The following is an 18,720-nucleotide window of genomic DNA, read 5'->3' as shown; positions in this document are numbered from 1 at the left end:
AAGGTAGAACTTTTTGGGCATGATTCTAAAAGATATGTTGGGTGCAAAGTAAGACAGCTTAAGAACACCATACCCACAGTGAAGCATGGTGGTGGCAGCATCATGTTATGGGGCTGCTTTTCTTCAGCTGGGATTGGGAATCTAATCAAGATAGCAGGAATCATGGATAGCTCCAAATACCTAGATCTACAAATCTATTTTGGCACAAATCCTGCAAGCCTCTGTTAGATAGCTGAAGAAGAAGAAAAATTTCACCTTCCAGCATGACAATAAATAAATCAAATATAGTTGATAGGTTAGTTATGAAATTTGACTACTCCATGCGTTTGGCATGGAGAGAAAATGAAAGCATGTAAATATTATTAGATTGCAGAGACAGTGGAATTCTTACATCAGTGTATTATGATTGGCCTGGCTTTTTTCTCATAAAATCCTTACCAATAAGATAATACACTCTTTCTACTGAAGTTAGAGACGTACACAATACAACTACTGTGTTGAGCATTACTTGACACCTCATTCATATTTCAATCGGTGAAGTACCATACAGACTTTGCCAATGTTCCAGAAAATTCTGTTCCCTTGTTTCAGTCAGGGAGCATGCACAAAATCATAATATTTTCTCCTCTTGCTGCATTGTGCGTCTTGTATCATGCTCCATGTGTTAGTTTATTGTAACAAATCCAAGATGACGGGTGCAAGTGCAGTCTTCACTAAACAAGCAACTAATAAACAACCAAAAGGCAGGAAAAGAAACAAAAACTAGAAAAACTATAACAAACTAGAACTAGACCAACGCAAGGCAAGGCAAGGCAAACTCAACATAAATACAAGCTACTCACAATACAAACACAACATAACAGTAATACTCAGCAACTAAGGAGGGAAAACACAGAACTTATATAGGGTAACTAATCAGGGGAAAACAACATAAAGCAGGGCTGCGTCCGAATAACCCTACTACACTACTATACAGTAGGCGAAAAGCAGTATGGCAAAGGAGTAGTATGTCTGAGTTCTCATTATTCATAAAACAGTAGGTGAGAAATTCCCAGATGACCTACTGCTTCCACCGAGATTCTGCAGTATGGAACCAGTGGACACTGTGCTATCCCATAAGGCAATGGGACTGGCGCGGAAGAGCTGTCAATCAAAAATGAATCAAAAATGGCAGAAAGCAGCGCTTGGGCTCTTTTTAAGTGTAAGTGCTATAGGTATTAAACTTTGTTCCTTGTTCCTTGTGGTTAAACCCTACTTGTTTAACAACACCTGCGTAAATTGTTAACTTGTTGAAGGTTTAAAGAAGAAAAAAAACAGTTGCTCTAATCTGGCAGCCCCCCCCCCACACCCCCCCACCCCTTCTTTTTTTGTGGTTATTATGACAATGCCAACATGGCGATTGTAGTATGTCCAGATTGTATTCATACTACACACATATACTGATCAGTATGTACTGTATCAATGGCCGAACAGTTGCTTCTGAATGGAATGCAGGACGTACTGTCAGAGTACGCGATTTCAGACACAGCCCAGATGTACACAAACACAGGAAGTGATTAGAGATAAAAGAAGAAGACGTTCAAAAATGTGAGTGAGGGTGCACTCTGGTGGTCTGCGGGAAATTTTCCATGAGGAATGTGACAGGCAACATCATCTCAATGTGGCCAAAACAGACCCCAGCACCTTGCTACCACCACTGACACACCCCCTTCTATGCCCATTCATCAGGCTCCAGCTCTCATAGCCTGACCAGAAAAGCATGCTGGAGATTCAGGAAAATGTAAGGGCCTGCAATTCTCCCTGTATTTCAGTCTGGAGGGAACTTTTGAATGAAAGAAATTGGCTCAGTTCATCAATCTGCTGATAGACAAAGCTCTCACCTGGGTTACTCAGCATGGCCAAAAGGAGGTGAGATGATTTCATCCTACGACCAGTTCATCACGTTCTTTCAACATGTGTTTGTTCACCAGAGGCCAAGGAGCTTGGAGATCAGCTCCTCTCTGCCTCACAGGGCTGATGCAGCGCAGCCTAGTGGAAGTTGTGTGGAAGCACACAATTGTATAGGTTGTCTTTGTATGCTGTAGCATTACAATTTCCCTTCACTGGAACTAAGGTGTCCAAACATGTTCCAGCATTACAGTGCCCCCTGTGCACAAAGAGAGGTCCATAAAGACATAGTCTGCCAAAAGTTGGAGTGGAAGAAACTGAGTGACCTGCACAGAGCTCTGACTTCAACCCCACTAAACACCTTTGGGATGAATTAACTGGCCCCTAGACCTCCTCGCCTGACATCAGTGCCTGACCTCACTAATGCTCTTGTGGCTGAATGGGTAAATCCCCACAGCCATGTTCCAAAATCTAACAAAAAAGTCTCCCCAGAAGAGTGGAAGTTATTATAAGAGCAAAAACAACTAAATCCGGAATGGGATGTTCAAAAAGCACATATAGGTGTTATGGTCAAGTGTACACAAACTTTTGGCCGTAGAATGTACCTCTTCTATCATTGCAGCGCTGCTGGGCATGATGCCTGGAATTTTATTGACCAGGACTTCATCAAACAGTTCTACATAAAGATTCAACCTCTCCTGCAACCTCTACAAGTTCAAGCAATGGATGGGGGTCTCACAGGAGAAAGATCGATCACCCATTGCACCTCAGAAATCATGTTAAAGGTCAGCACCACACCCAACAAGATAATTTCGTTCCTCTCATTATCAGGTCTGAGAGGGAGATTATCTGCTGGTGACCCGAGTGTCACTGAACATCCCAGTATCACTGTGGCAACTACAACCATCAAAAGCCATCGAAAGTCTCAAAAGTGGAAATTCCCTTTGTTTATCATGAGATCCTAGAGGTTTTCAGCAAAGTCAGGCTAGTGGATTACCCCCTCATTACCCATAGGACTGCAGTAGACTCAGAGGTGCCAATCTGCTTGGAACCCGCATATATCCCCTATCAGGAACTGAACACAAGGCTATGGACGAATATGTAGCACTGGGCAAAAGTCTTAGGTACATGCAAAGAAATACTGTAAAGCAATACAGTTATAAACTAAAACTAAAATCTTTAGGTTTGAATATGGGCAGATTCATGATGCTGTTTGCAAAAGTTAACCAGTTAATCCACCTAACCAGGTGGGCAGAAGTATATAGAGTTGGAAAGCACACACACAAAGAAAAACTCCAGCCTGTCAAAGTGTAGTAGACGGTTTCCATTTATTTGAACCTTTATGGTGATGTTTCGGGAGTGCGGGCATCCCTCCTCCCTCCAGAGAAGAACAGAGCCAGACAAGAAAGATTATCAGAGAAAAGGAATGGTAATAGTCTAAAGTTTTTTTTTTGTGCCATTTCAACAGGTTTTGTATATTTTTTTTCAACCTTTTTTGTTAAAGTGATCCTACAGATACATTATCTTATCAAACAAACACTAAAACAGTCTCTTGTGCCATGTGTGATTGGATGGTGTGTTCACATGAATTCCTCGTTAATGCTCTTTTAACAGAAGTGATAGGGATATTATCACTGTTCAACCACACACCTAAATGGCCAAGACATGGAGAAATGAAAGGCTAAACAGCCAAGACAGAACAAAAGAATAGGGGAGGGAGAGGGAAAGAGAGAGAGAGAGAGAGAGAGAGAGAAATTAATTTTCTTAAAACATTATCTTAATTCTAATGATTTAAACCATGTCATCATAAAATAATAACTTTAACCAAATTTAGCAAATTTAACATTCAGGAGTGTCATGCACTCAGACAAAAAATAAAAAAGAAGAAAAGCACATGAGGTGAACACAGCACTCGGACAGTGTACAGGGGAGAGAACACAGATAAATACAAAGTTAGATTTAAAGTTTTCACAGATATAAGTGAGACATGACAGTGATATACAGAGACAGACATTTTAGTATGAGTGGGTTGGGGAGTCGTACCTCCTACATTTTTGTGAATATTCTCCTTTTTTCACATTTTAAATATGATCTTGTGATTAGACTTGACAGACATATGGTTATGAAATAACTGCAGCATATTTCATGTGTGTGTTTTAGCTCTGTTCTGCTCTAAAGGATTGAGGGACGCTGTCGTAACTGCGGTCTGGCCCCATTTCAACCCCAAGCGCGTTGTTAGGAGACAGGAACAGGCTGAAGAGCGGGGCACGGCGTGGACCCGCCCTCTACGGACTGGTACCCCGAAGTAGCCCCTCCTCCTCCTCCTCCTAGCTCCTCCTCGTTGTAGAGACGCTTGATGCCATCAAAGTATTCGTCCACATCCATCTGCTCCACCTTGCGCTTGGCCGAGGGCTTCCTGCGCAGTGGCAGAGCGGGCAGGACAGGGTGAAAGGTCACGCTAGGGTCGTGAGGGGTTTGCAGTGGGTGGCACACGTACACAGTGTTGGGAGGCAGGGATGCCGTGTGTGTGGAGAGACAACGTGCCACTAGCTCTCGGCAGCCGATCAGCTTGGAGCTGTCAATCTGAAGAAAAAAGGAATAGAAATAAACATCTTGCTCAGTAAGAGTCTGAAAAGAGTGGTTCTAGAGTGGTTGTTTGAGTTACTTCCTGTAACTGATGATCTGAAAAGATAAAAGACTAAAATCAATAATATTCGACCTCTAAAATGAGCTATATTATGAGGCAATAAATCATTGCGCCATGTTCTGCATACACTGACGTGCATTAATGATTCACTATAAATTGTAAAGCGGTGCAGAGTAGTCATGGTGTGAAGTACATGCCTTGCCACTTCTGGTGGAACAACATACACTTACTCTCCACTTTATTAGAAACACCATACTAATACTGGGTAGGACTCCAAAGGTGCTCTTTTGGATTCAGATCTGGTGACTGAGGAGGCCACTGAAGTACACTGAACTCATGAATACACCGTCATGTTCGTGGAACCAGTTTGAGATGACGTATCAATGATCTTGCTGAAAGTATGCATTATAAGATGAGTAAATTGTGGCCATAAAGGCATGCATGTGGTCAACAATAAAACACAGACTGGGGCATTCAGACAATGCTTGACTGGTATTATGGGGCCCAGCATGTGCCCAAAAAATAAATAAATTTCCCCACAGCATTACACCACCACCACCGGCCTGAACTGTTGACACAAGGCAGGTTGGGTCCATGGATTCACGCTGTTATAAACCTTCCATCAGATCAGTTTTTGTGAGTCCTTGCCCACTGCAGCGTCAGATTCCTGTATTAGCTGACAGGAGTGGAACCCAGTGTGGTTTTCTGCTATTGTAGTTCATCCACCTCAAAGTCTGACACATTGTGCATTCTGACACACTTTTCTGCTCACCATCGCTCTAGAGTGGTTATCTGAGTTATTTCCTGTCAGCTCGAACCAGTCTGACCCCATTTTCCTCATCAACAAGGCATTTCTGCCTGCAGAATGTCCACTCAGTGGAAGTTTTTTCCTGTTTTGCACCATTCTGTGTAAACTCAAGATATCAGCCGTTTCAGAAATACTCAGACCAGCCCATGCCATGTTCAGTCACTGAGATAACACATTTTTCCCCATTCTGGTGTTTGATGTGACCATTAACTGAAGCTCTTGACCTGTTTCTGCATGATTTTATGCAATGCACTGCTGCCATATGATTGGTTGATTAGATAATTGCAAGAATGGGCAGGTGTTCCTAATAAAGTGGTGGATGGCTGTACATTATACACGCAGTAGAGTTAGTTTAAAAACCACTCAGGCTTTTATTTAGGAATGTTTGTATCAAAAGGTAAGGCCATACATATTCAAATTTAAGATAATTTTATATGTATTAAAGCCTTAAATTGATGGATGCCCTGAATAAAGATTAATATAGAGCAGAATATATCTTTAAAAATAAAAATAACAAACAAAAGTGCCAGATAATTTTTTACTTCTCAGTGCTTCTACTGACTCAGTTATTTAGTACATGTTATAGTACATTTAGTACAAGTGCATGTATGTATCTTTACCTGAACTTTGCGCAGCAGGTCGGCTGCAAGAGCGAGCCAATCAGGACAGAGCTTTTCCAGCTGCAGCGTGACGAGTGCGAGGGCCAGCATGGAGCCACGCTCCTGCAGCAGTGCATTATGGGAAAGGCAGTGCAGTAGCTCCTGAGTGAGCAGGGCAAGGTGCTGTGATCGGTTCAGACCCAATAACACGCCTGAACTCACAGCCTTGCAGCTGAACACCATTGCATGGAACTACAGAGAGACAGACAAAGAGATGCAGAACTAATGAGAACAGAATAATCAGTCTTGTGATGAGAGACATGATCACCTGCAGATAAACTTAACTAATATGCAGTAACATCCCGCACCACCAGGATGCTCCTGGAACCTAAAGATAAGCTCTCTTCTGCCCACCAGTGGCCCTGATTAGAGTTTCAGCACATAAACAACTTGTATTTCATCACGGTGTGATGAAAGTGTAAAATCAAATAATATAAACAATTTGTTTTGACATTTCATTGTCAGATGAGGATTTCTCAAAGAGCTAGAGAAAATGTATTTGTTTTAAGTAAATGCATTAATATCTAATAACACAAACAAATCTTGGTAGTGGACTTGGTGTTTCAAACACATACATGCGCTTTTTTTTTTTTTTTTTTTTTTATAATAAAACTGGGTGCTTCATTTACTGGCGTTTTGTAGTCATTTTGGACGTATTTATGAGACACTCACAATGTGCAGGAAATCAAGGGGAGTGGCTGCATGCAGGTCCCAGCTGAGTTTATCCAGAATGATCCTCTCCATCCTCAACACCTCTGAAGGAGTGCATCCACAAGCACTGCTGCTGATCAGCTCTCTGAGAGCAGGGATACGCTACACACACAGACACACAGACACACACAACCATCAGTTATTACACTTCTGCATAACTGTATCTCTTTCTTTTTTGTGCTGTGTGTAAATGTATAAAGAAAGTACTGAAATGTATGTAATATAAATTTTCATTTAAAAGAGAGAAAGCAGGACACAGGCACAGATGCTGTTTGGTTTCTTGAGAGAAAATATGCTGGTGGCGCATACAAATCTATGTTGGGATATATGATAGCACTACCTTTGTGGCATATTTCCATTTCACCCATAAACATAACAGTTCCTTGGCTCATGACGGATATTGTCTGAACAAAACTTTCAAGGATGTAAGAGCAACAAAGGTACAGTACAATGTGAATTATGTTCTACAGTTAACATATTAAAGAATTCTATTATCCTGGAATGTCCTTCTAAGTATTAATATATAAGAGATTATATATATTAATATATAGAGATTTGGGGATATTATACTATATTATATTATACTATGAATTATTATTATAATTGTAATAAAGTACATTTTCTATAGCAGCAGCTCTGACAGTAGTTCCAGCTGTAAGGCAATTCATAGGTTTATATTAATGTGCTTGCTCTAAGCCAATGTTCACGCAAGCGAGTGACAAGTCGCTCATATCACTTCTAGTCACTTGTAGTCATATCACTTGTATCACATATCAGTCATATCACTTGTAGTCTCTTGTGGGCACGTGCTCACCAGAGGTCAGATAAAAATAGTTATAGCTATGTATAGCTTCTAAAGTTAACTAGTTAAACACAAAATAATACACTAGTCAGTAGGAAAATTAGTTGCTTGATTTGTTTGTGACGTGCTTGGATTCGTTGGCAGATTAGCAAAGGAAGTTAACTGTACTAGCAACGTACACTCACCGGAGGAACCAATGATCTCTGCTACTTCTCTCCAAGCTTTGTATTTGTTTTTAATGTTACATATTTTTCTTCCATTTTTGTGCATCAAACAGTAAACAGGATCTAATTTCATGTAGGAGCTAAAGTTGTGAGTGGAGTATTAAATTACTGTCGGATATGTGTGCCATGAGACTGGTCTGAGGAATCATCCACGCCAATAATTTGGATTTGTTGCTTTACTGTGTCCTAAATTAGGAATGATCGCCTGTCACTTTCTCGCTTACTAGAGTATATGTATGATACAATATTGTTTCTATCATAGCAACTCATTCACAGAGACTTGTATGACAGATACTTCACAATAACCTAAGACTGAAAATAAAAACATGTTATTTCACAAATCAAAAATAGCTCATTATTAATATGGTGAATATTTCTGTAAGGAGATATTTATTAGCAACTTAGGAAAGGAGTCTCGGGTCTCTGCGCTTTGTAAGAGTCTGTAGGTTTTCCACCATTGGAGAGTCTTCGAGACAGAGGATTTTGCACTTTTCGGTTTCTCCGTAACATGACAAAGGCATTTATTCCCTTAGTAACTTAAAGAAACCTGTTTCAGTCGCTACTTTTCTTTATGCATAGGCCAATAATTTACACCTCATCCAAGCTTTTTTTTTTTTTGTGATCTCCAACTCACCTCATCCTCTTCACTTGTCTTAGCTGCCAGGAAGAAACAGGTGATAGCAATGCAGCGCAGGTACTTGGGACGAGCCTGATAGAGAGACAGGGGAGAGACACAGAGAGACAATATTACAAATGATTACATTACATCGTCCATTCCAATCATCTGTGTTGTGTTACTGAAGGTCATAGTTAACCCGATCGTATTTATTGTAACTCTGTTTCACTGACTGGAGGGTTTGTGCATTTGCATATTTCGCCTTCAGTGTTCAATCAGTCAAGTGTGTTACTGTGTGGTGTGATCATGCTGATCAATATGGAATGCTCCAGATGAGTTTTGCTGTGTTTCTGTATGAATCATCATGTCACAAGGCATATCATAATCTAAAGGAATATAATCACTAGGAAATTTAGTCTCAGTTGTGCAATGCTGAAAAAAGTACCACAACCAGTGCCACATCGCAGACTTACTTGCATACCACCTACGTTTACTTCCTTTATACTACTTCCTGCTTTCTTGAGCAGAATGAAGAAATACAGAGAAACCCTGACACATGCAACACAATGTACGCCATGTTTTCTTAACCTCTGACGACAGAAAGCAACACAACAGTAAAATTTTGTAACACTGTCTAAGAACCATGTACTCATAAAGCTTATAATATTAACAGTACTAATTATTAATAACAACTAATTATTAATACATATACTAGGCTTGTTCTATATAACAATTTTAATTGTCTGTACACAATATTACGCTGCCACAATAGCCAATATTGTGGAAGTACCAACATCCTCTTTCTGTCAAGGTAACTGGAAAATGTTTTGAGTTCATTAATATGAAATTAAAACATTCAACATGTGTTCGACTTAGCTAAGTATACATTCAGCAGCAGGCAACAATATTCATTAAATGGCACTAAATATTTCACCCAAAAATGGTCAAAATCAGCACAAGTTTTCAGCCTAAAGAGAAAAAAAGACTTTTGACCTTAAAAACATTAACTAGGCCTACAATGAAGTGTCAGATTATATTGAAAATGTACTGTTATGTTTTTGTTTACAGTGCATTACTGTTGGATCACCTAAAAAAAATCCATAATCCAGGTGACTTTTCGTGATTGCCACTGCCAGCAAGCAGCTCCTGACTACACACCTGGCGATATTACACCCTTTCCTACTCTCCTTAAACCTGAAATGGTTGAAATGCTAATTTTCCTTCCTTTTATTTAGTTCTGGACCATTAAATCATTCATTCACCATTAAAAAAAAAATTGCAGCCAGGGACTCAATATCATAAAAGCCTACATACACACTATTTTATTTAATATTAATTAATATGATGTGTTTATACTTTCTTTGTAATTTGACAACGATACTTCATAAGGCTTCTATGAACTATAATAATAACTAATATTTATAACCGCCAATAATGCATCATAAGGATTCAACAAAGTACTAGAAGGAATAATAATGAGATGGCGCAGTGGTGCAGCGGATAGCGCAGTCGCCTCACAGTTCGAGGGTCCTGGGCCCTGAGCTTGAGTGACTGTGTGTGTGTGTGTGTGTGTGTGTGTGTGTGTGTGTGTGTGTGGAGTTTCTATCCATGGTTCCACCATATCCACGTGGAGTTCCTCTGGGTTCTCCGGTTTTTTCTCCCACCTCCCAAACACATGCCAGAGGGGGGACTGGCTATGATAAATTGCCCTTAGGAGTGAATGAGTGTGTGTGAGATGCCCATAAATGGACTGCCATCTCATCCGGGGTGCATCTCTTCCTCTCACCCAGTGTGCCCGAGGTAGGCTCTGAATCCACCATAACTCTGACATGAAACTAAATAATAGTAAAGTTTATTCTAAAGCTTATAACTATTTCTATCATTCATTCACAGCAGCAAAGCAGACTTTGCATTCGGAACTAAATAAAAAACTGAAACTGTTGGTATGTACAGCAAAACTGAAAGCATCTTGTTGCTTTCAGATTAAAAATAGAAAAACAATGTGGGCTAGTGCGTCAACCTGCTACAAAAATAATGGAATAATTTGCAATTAACTGTAACATCCTCAAGTGGAATATTTTATTAGTGGAATATTAATCACTTATGAGACACACACTGTGTGGACTATCAAGTATCAATATAAGCAACACACAAATCAATGTGAACACACTAATCCCCAGACTGAAATGTTCTTTTTCACGTTAAGACAGAGTGAGCACAGAGTGAGAGAGTGTAACAGGGACAGTTTCTACACCATGAGCATACTTTGTACAAGTAATGTTTAGGCTTTTAGTCAACTTGGAGCTTTTAAACTGTATTTTAGTGTAACATACTGTACATATTCACAAAAAGCCCTTCTGTTTTTTGCTGACTTCAGACTTTTCCTTCACGTAGTTCATGATAATGTTTTGAGTCATGTTTAAACACATTGTAGGATATGTCATCAAGATGTCAACACCTTTCCTGGGAATTATTATAATAACTTATCAGGAATTGCACTTTGTTTCTTCCTGGTCAGTCTTCCCAGAGTCACGATGCAATTTCTATTTTGCCTTCCTATTGATTACCATTCCAATTATATTCCTGTATACAAACACATGTTAAGGGGCTTGAGATTGAACGAGACAGAGAGATAAAGCGAGAGAGAGAGAGTGTTGGACAGGGTGAGGGAAAAGGACAGAGAGGAACAGTGCGAGCTTGAGAGATTAAGACTGTGGGACAGTGAGGTAGACTAAACAAGCAGAATGAGATTGATGGAATATACTGAGCCAGGTAGTGAGACAGACTGAGACAAAGTGAAATACAATGAGACAGTGAGATACAATATTAACCGGCTTTTAACTTTACCTCATGTTCTGTTTAATCCTGACACACTAACAGCACACACACGCACACACAAACACGCACACACACACACACACACGCACACACACACACGGCTCGAAGGCAACATGTTACTGCGAGGATGACCTGAGAACACTTTTGGAACTCTTCTATCTCCTGCACTAAAAACTTCGAAACTTTCTTTTTCTAATTAGGATATTTTGTGACCTTTTTGCAATTACGAACTTCGGAGCCTGGCTTTGAGAAAGGTGCTAGTTAACTAATAATTAATGAGGTTAGCATTAAAACAAACCACACTCCAGCGGCACACTGGGTTTAAAGTGTGAGTAGATTGTATACCTTAATGGTGGAGAGAAAGCGGTCGAGTATGGAGATGGCCAAACAGAGTGTTTCTGGATAAAGCTTCAAGCACCGGTGCACTTCAGTGAGCCACCGCACGGCCTCGTCACGCTGGGCAGGGGAGATATCTGTATCCTGCAGAGCAGAAATTTCATTCTTTCGTAACTCTAAACAAAGTGTTTTCAGACTGTACCCTGTACAGCACCAGGGTTTTATCATCGTTTTTGCATTTCCTAGGTTCCTAGGTAGCACCAGGGAAGTGTGTAGTAAACAATATACCTTTTATATATATAAAAAAAGAGAGAAACAGGAACACCCTTTAGCATGGCAGCAAAACAGTGTAGTTAAAGCAAATCAACAAACTTAATATGCGTCTGTACAAAGTCACACGAACTTGCTACTTAGTCTAGAAGTATGTGCTGTTTGTTAATTCCTCTCCTGCTGACACACTCGACCAATCCAGCTCTGTCCCGGAGTTATTTTTTGTTTATACTCGTCCGTAATATTCTGTAATGACCTTAGTCTGTTCGATTTCCAAAAATATAAACAGGTTTGCAGTTTAAACCACAGCCACCCTGACTGGGATAGACTATTACCTTAAGATGAATGACTGAGCGCAGGAAGCATGTCATGCATTGCCACAAAGCACAGTAAGGTCCAATCATCAGCCATTAGAGACGCACTGATCTAATAATTAAAAATACTGGCTTAAAATGCTGGAGCAGTATTGGATCAGATGGAAAAGGTTTCCGATCTCATTTGCTGATGTAACACAGGACACATCTTATCTTGAGGCATGTGGACATTGTGCCTGTGAGATTTATCATGACTTGGCATTACTATGCAACAGAAGCTCGACAAAGTCAGCCTAGTTATTGTAAACGTTATATGAACATAAATATACATGTTATGTTTTAAGTATATCGTGAATTGCTCTTGTTTACATTTATCTTGCATGGTTGTTGTTTTGAAACGGAAACTGTATCAGATCACAACGCCTGCTAGTTTAAGTCCCTTCTGCGGAACTACAGCAATACTGACCCGATCCTGCAGCCATTCAAGGCCTCGTCTGACAAACTCCAACTGAGCTAATTAAGCACTGGTAAAGGCCATAAGATGGTGAAAGAGAATTAAATAAAGGTGTCAAGGTGAAAAAAAAACGCAAAAGTGTGAAGCTTTACTGTATTTACAGCATGAAAGAGCAAACATAGATATACAGCCTATAAATGTAGCTTCTAAAGTGTAGGCAAAACATGGTTAAAGCTAAGTCTGTATACATGTATACATGCTAAACATATCGCTGTGACACTACCGGATAGTTTACAGCCCATGTTCTGTATTTTTAGCATCCTGTATATTTATTGTCCTGCACTCATCTCACACTATTGTGTATTTGCACTTTATGTAGTCTTGGGTACTTTACTGTGCTGCACCATAGTCCTGGAGAAATGACATTTTGTTCCAGTGTACACAAGCTATATAGAAGAATGACAATAAACACTCACTTGACTTGACCTGACACTTGATATGTGTTTAGACACATCAGTTTACCTGGTTGGCTGGTTTCTTAGGCACATAGCTCCTCCACAGCGCGGCTTCCCTAGAAGCAGCCTTTTCCAGGAGAAAAGACAGCTTCTGGCCTTCCGTGGGTTCGGCAAACTTCATCACGAACCCCGGAAAAGCCTACCTCCCCACTGGATACGGCAACCTGAAACAAACACAAAGAGTGTAAAGAGTGCTAGTGTGAAGAAGGCAATAAACATGGCCATTAAAACTTCATCCTCATCAGGATTGCTGGGCATGGGACCACACAGGAAACCCTAAAGATTGCACATCCCAAAAACACACTGTGTCCAAGCCTCGCCCTTACTTCAGCTTATAATCTCAGCTGCATACTGTAGATTTGTACCTAAGAACTGCTGATGTAATCATAAAGACTGTTCTGTGCTCATCCCAGGACTCCTGTTCTCAGTATGCTCATACTAAACTTCCTTTTAACTTGCTTAGTAAAGTTTGAAAGTAAGATAATGCTTTATAATGGCTCTATCTGGTGTCACACAGAAGACGACGGCTTCCCTTCTGAGTCTCAAGGTTCCTCGTGTTGTATCTCATGATCAACATGCAGGTTTCTGTGAAGCTGCTTTGTGAAAATATGCATTGTTAAAAGAGCTATACAAGTAAAATGCAATCTTCATACATCGCGTATGTGTGTATTCTTTACTGTACAGTGTATTATTTACTGTACAGTGTGTGTGTGTATTCTTTACTGTATAGTGTATTCTTTACTGTACAGAGTGTGTGTGTATTCTTTACTGTACAGTGTGTATGTGCATATTCTTTACTGTACAGTGTGTATGTGCATATTCTTTACTGTACAGTGTGCGTGTGTATTCTTTACTGTACAGTGTGTACGTGCATATTCTTTACTGTACAGTGTGTGTATTCTTTACTGTACAGTGTGTGTATTCTTTACTGTACAGTGTGTATGTGCATATTCTTTACTGTACAGTGTGTGTATTCTTTACTGTACAGTGTGTGTATTCTTTACTGTACAGTGTGTATGTGCATATTCTTTACTGTACAGTGTGTGTATTCTTTACTGTACAGTGTGTGTATTCTTTACTGTACAGTGTGTATGTGCATATTCTTTACTGTACAGTGTGTGTATTCTTTACTGTACAGTGTGTATGTGCATATTCTTTACTGTACAGTGTGTGTATTCTTTACTGTACAGTGTGTGTGTATTCTTTACTGTATAGTGTATTCTTTACTGTACAGAGTGTGTGTGTATTCTTTACTGTACAGTGTGTATGTGCATATTCTTTACTGTACAGTGTGTATGTGAATATTCTTTACTGTACAGTGTGTGTGTGTATTCTTTACTGTACAGTGTGTGTGTGTATTCTTTACTGTACAGTGTGTACGTGCATATTCTTTACTGTACAGTGTGTGTATTCTTTACTGTACAGTGTGTGTGTATTCTTTACTGTACAGTGTATTCTTTACTGTACAGAGTGTGTGTGTATTCTTTACTGTACAGTGTGTATGTGCATATTCTTTACTGTACAGTGTGTATGTGAATATTCTTTACTGTACAGTGTGTGTGTGTATTCTTTACTGTACAGTGTGTGTGTGTATTCTTTACTGTACAGTGTATTCTTTACTGTGCAGTGTGTGTATTCTTTACTGTACAGTGTGTATGTGCATATTCTTTACTGTACAGTGTATTCTTTACTGTACAGTGTGTGTGTGTATTCTTTACTGTACAGTGTGTACGTGCATATTCTTTAATGTACAGTGTATTCTTTACCGTAGTGTGTGTATTCTTTACTGTACAGAGTATGTGTGTGTGTATTCTTTACTGTACAGTGTGTGTATTCTGTACTGTACAGTGCGCATGTGCGTATTCATAACTGTACAGTGTGTACATGCGTACCATTTACTGTACAGAGTGTATTCTTTATTGTACAGTGCATGTGTGTATTCTTTACTGTACAATAGGTGCATATTTTTACTGTACAGTATGTGTGTATTCTTTACTGCGTGTGTGTTTTCTTTACTGTACAGTGCGTGTGTGTGTGTGTATTCTTTACTGTACACTTTAGGTGTATGTATTCTTTACTCTTTTACTTGTGTGTGTGTGTGTGTGTGATTATACAGTCTCAGGTCAGCTACTGTCCTGACAGACTTGAGTCTAGGATTTCAGTAACCTCTGCTTTACACTTTAGTGACCCATAAAGTAATCCTGTGACAGAAACCTCCACAGAGCACAGCTGTAAGTGCCTCAGTGCTGTCTGAAGTGCTTCCATGGACGAAATGAGAGCTTTCATAACTCTTATCGACTATAAGTTTGATTTATGTAAGACGGAAATAAGCTCAACATGTGAAGTGACGTCCAAATACCCATTATTATTGTTTTTTTGGGCAACAAGACAAGGTCACAACTCGTTTACAGACATATAATGTACGATATTTCCAGAGCTATCCCTAAGCTAACCAGCTACACTGGCTTTAGCACTAAAGCTAAATTACTCACAGCTTAAAACCCGGATACATCAACATTCCACTTTCTCAAAACACACCACTGTTACTCTGCTTGGCTCGGGTTAATCAAGCTAACTTGCTTTGCTAACGATATATTTTCTCTTAGTTGTGAAGAAAAATAAGTTGCAACGAACAGTAGTTTGATTTATCTGAATTTTTAGCTATACTAGAGATTTTTTATTGCTAAATGACGAGGTGTGTAGAGAGAAATCAGATAATAATAACAAGAAGAAGAAGAAGCGGTGGGTTTGCGTTACCTCCCCTGCAAGGCTGTGGGAAACGCAGTCCGACTTGGAGATCATCCGGTCCATTAAACTGAGATTAAATAATAGAACAGGTCGAATCGAGGCATGTCTACAATTCCGTCTTCGCCTCCATTTTGTATGAAGAAATTAAGAGGGGGTTAATGCATAGATTAAAAAAAGAAAACGAACGGAATATAGACAAACGCGTCTATACTTCCGAGGAGGGGACTGAAAAAGAAAGAACACGCCCCGCCCACTCCTTACTGCGTATAGCTCATGTAACAAAAATATATATTATAAACATTAAAAATGAAGAATGGTTGACAATAAGTACTGATATAAAACTCAGTGTGCTGTTATAATATAGTAATTCAATTAAATTCTTTACAAAAATCGCTGTGGAATTTAGTGAGATATGGCGCTGGAACTACTTTCTCTGGCGAAGGCACCATTTAAAAGTCTATTATGTAACGCGTCTGTCCTCACAACCACCAAAACAATTACAAACCACAAACTACAACCGACAAACAGCGTTCTTCAGGCTGAAATTCATAGCATGTGGTTAATATATTTCAACGCCTCAGTTATCAGTTAATCAGGATGCTTGTTACATTTAGCCCCTTTCCTCATCCAAAAATAACAGATATCAGATATGAGTGGATGAAAAACGTTATGTCTTCCCACAACCTTATTTTCATTTTCGGGTCAAATCTTAATATGTAAAACTATCAGACCAAAACACCTGAGAATTAATATTTTTAAAAAAATCTAAACATCCTGTTGTTTCTTGGTTAACTATTATTGCGTTTTTTGATAAATGGCGCACTAATTTGGCATAAACCAACAAAAACAACAGCTTTGCTGTGAAATATGTGCGTCCCCATCATCACGCAACACAATAAACAGCCAATGAGAATGGAACAAGCAGTCGCAATGAGCACGTGAGGAATCAGCCAATCAGAATCGAGTATTTTGGGCGGACTATTTGAACGCAGAAGATTTCAAGAACGTGATTGGTCCGCTTTAACGTCAATACAGCTGTCAAATGTTTTCAAAAAAATTCATCTGCCATGTAAAATACACAAATCGTAATATCATATATGGATAGATAAATTAGATAAATTCTTAAATATATCGTTAGGGGGTGAGAAATTATAATTATTATCCCGAAGACGAGAAAATCTAATGTACGCTTCGTACGTGCGAATGGTGACGTCACGCAGAGGGCGTGGAAACGGGCTACATCAACAAAAGGGAAAAAGACTCGAAAAACAGAAAACAGACAGAAGACCTGCTTCAAGAAAATGTCCGTCTAACATTTCAGGTACTTTTCCTTTTTTATTTACACATATTCGAGAGTGTATTTATCACTCAGCAAACATGTATGTAATCAGCTAACGTAAACGGTATTTTCTGTACAGTTTAAGGGCAAGTATTTGTGTCAGGTAGGGTTTTAAATCCTTCCTGTTATGGGGTTGGACAAAGCCAGTTGGATTCACAGCAATAATGTCATTTTCTGCGACGATTATTAGCATAGGAAGTTAGTACAGAGAATATTTCTTTGTGTTTGGTTATTTGAAATAAAATAAAAGGTTAAATAGTTGTTTTATGCGGTTAGCAAGAAGCCCGTTAGTGAGAAGCCTGGTCGTTTTTTAAGATTAATTTAATTACATTGTCACCCAAAACTGGTTACTGTCGAAGGTGTCTTCCGGATGGATGTGATATATTTGGTCATTTCTGTTGGATGTTGGATCCAGAAACAGTAAATAATAAAACCGAGGTAGTCGGAGCTGAGTGTAACCCCCCCCCCCCCCTCCTTTCACAAGGAAAACACCCGAGCATAGCTACCGAGCTAGCGCTGCGATTCAAAATGTAAATCGCATTTGATATATTTTTATATATTTGACTGATTTCTGAAGTATTGCCGATGTTATGCGCGGTATTATGTTTTCTTTCAGCGTCTCGCTTGTAGTTTTATTTTTGCTCTCTTTGCTAAAGGAGGCGTTAACGGTGGAAATCTGAGCCGCTGGGCTTGGCTAACCTTGAGCCTCCGCCGCAGAGCCAGTGCAACTAACTAGCACTGGAAAACATTTACGAATATTATTGTTGTTGTTGTTTTTTAAAAGGTTACTTTGAGCTAACCGAAAGAGACCCGAGTGTCGACATGGAGGCCTTCAGGCTGATGAAGGAGCTGAAGCTGAACCTGGAGCAGGAGAGCCAGTATCTGCCCAAGGAGTCGGGACTGAAGCTGATCGAGGCCAACCCTGAGGTAAAGCGACTGACCCGGCCCCAGTTATATTTAGAGCCATTAAATCCATTCCAGCACAAAACCAGGCCATTTTCATCTGCTTAAAATGACATTTTATCCAACTGGCCCTGTGTAAAATGTCAGAAGCTGTTTTTTTTTTTTTAATATGAATCAATCCTGTGCAACTAAAGTTACTAAATTACTGAGAATTATCCATGTACAAAAATGAAACTTTTCACAGACTGTACATTTTAGTATATTTTTAAATAATATTTTTTATTAAAAAGCTGCTTTTATGTAAACATCTGTGAAAGACTAGTTCAAAATGGTCCACAAATGGTGGTTAATATTCAATCATTGACTTTAATAATTAATGTGTGGTATTAATTAAAGCGTATACAGTGATATATATTAGGTGTAATATAATGTTGTAGTATAATGAAAATTGACAGGCTTGACTAAGGTTTTTTTTTCTGCACCAGGGGAAGGGAATTTCTGCAAAATGTCGTGACGACAAAGTGGAGGATCTCTGGAGCCTGACCAGTTTCTTTGGCTACAGCACACAGACTTTTGTCCTGGCTGTTAATCTGCTGGACAGATTTCTAGCTATGATGAAGGTACACATGCATCCATTACAAAACCCTCT

At 39.4% G+C, this 18,720-nt stretch overlaps 2 protein-coding genes across 2 annotated transcripts in view; one reads left to right on the top strand and one right to left on the bottom strand.

Annotated features, from left to right (window-relative positions):
• Window positions 1–3,196: 3,196 nt before the first annotated feature.
• ccni (cyclin I) lies at window positions 3,197–16,073 on the bottom strand. The gene is made up of 7 exons (XM_026928959.3): window positions 15,839–16,073; window positions 13,089–13,245; window positions 11,538–11,672; window positions 8,373–8,447; window positions 6,674–6,814; window positions 5,963–6,193; window positions 3,197–4,470 (listed from the first exon to the last, which is right to left on the bottom strand). The coding sequence occupies exons 2-7, from the start codon at window positions 13,200–13,202 to the stop codon at window positions 4,123–4,125; spliced, it is 1,044 nt and encodes a 347-aa protein (XP_026784760.2). The 5' UTR covers window positions 13,203–13,245; window positions 15,839–16,073; the 3' UTR covers window positions 3,197–4,122.
• A 553-nt stretch (window positions 16,074–16,626) lies between these two features.
• The window catches only part of ccng2 (cyclin G2), a 5,710-nt gene continuing 3,616 nt past the window's right edge, over window positions 16,627–18,720 (top strand). Inside the window, exons 1-3 of the mRNA XM_026928958.3 lie at window positions 16,627–17,150; window positions 17,953–18,095; window positions 18,557–18,691. Coding sequence (XP_026784759.3) covers window positions 17,012–17,150; window positions 17,953–18,095; window positions 18,557–18,691 — 417 coding nt within the window. The 5' untranslated portion in view covers window positions 16,627–17,011. The remainder of the gene's footprint in view (window positions 17,151–17,952; window positions 18,096–18,556; window positions 18,692–18,720) is intronic.

The sequence above is a fragment of the Pangasianodon hypophthalmus genome, chromosome 15 (assembly GCF_027358585.1).
Source record: "Pangasianodon hypophthalmus isolate fPanHyp1 chromosome 15, fPanHyp1.pri, whole genome shotgun sequence".
Taxonomy (NCBI): Eukaryota; Metazoa; Chordata; class Actinopteri; order Siluriformes; family Pangasiidae; genus Pangasianodon; species Pangasianodon hypophthalmus.
The sequence above is the reverse complement of the archived record's forward strand: the minus strand, read 5'-3'. Positions and strand labels throughout refer to the sequence as shown.

What these genes read in the sequence shown, in the direction of transcription:
- ccni (XM_026928959.3), bottom strand. Translation starts at nt 13,202, where the DNA reads ATGAAGTTTGCCGAACCCACGGAAGGCCAGAAGCTGTCTTTTCTCCTG. An exon ending in GCTTTCTCTCCACCATTAAG is followed by an intron (nt 8,448 to 11,537) that starts GTATACAATCTA and finishes TCTCTCTATCAG; the next exon opens with GCTCGTCCCAAGTACCTGCG. An exon ending in CCCTTGATTTCCTGCACATT is followed by an intron (nt 6,194 to 6,673) that starts GTGAGTGTCTCA and finishes GTCTCTCTGTAG; the next exon opens with TTCCATGCAATGGTGTTCAG.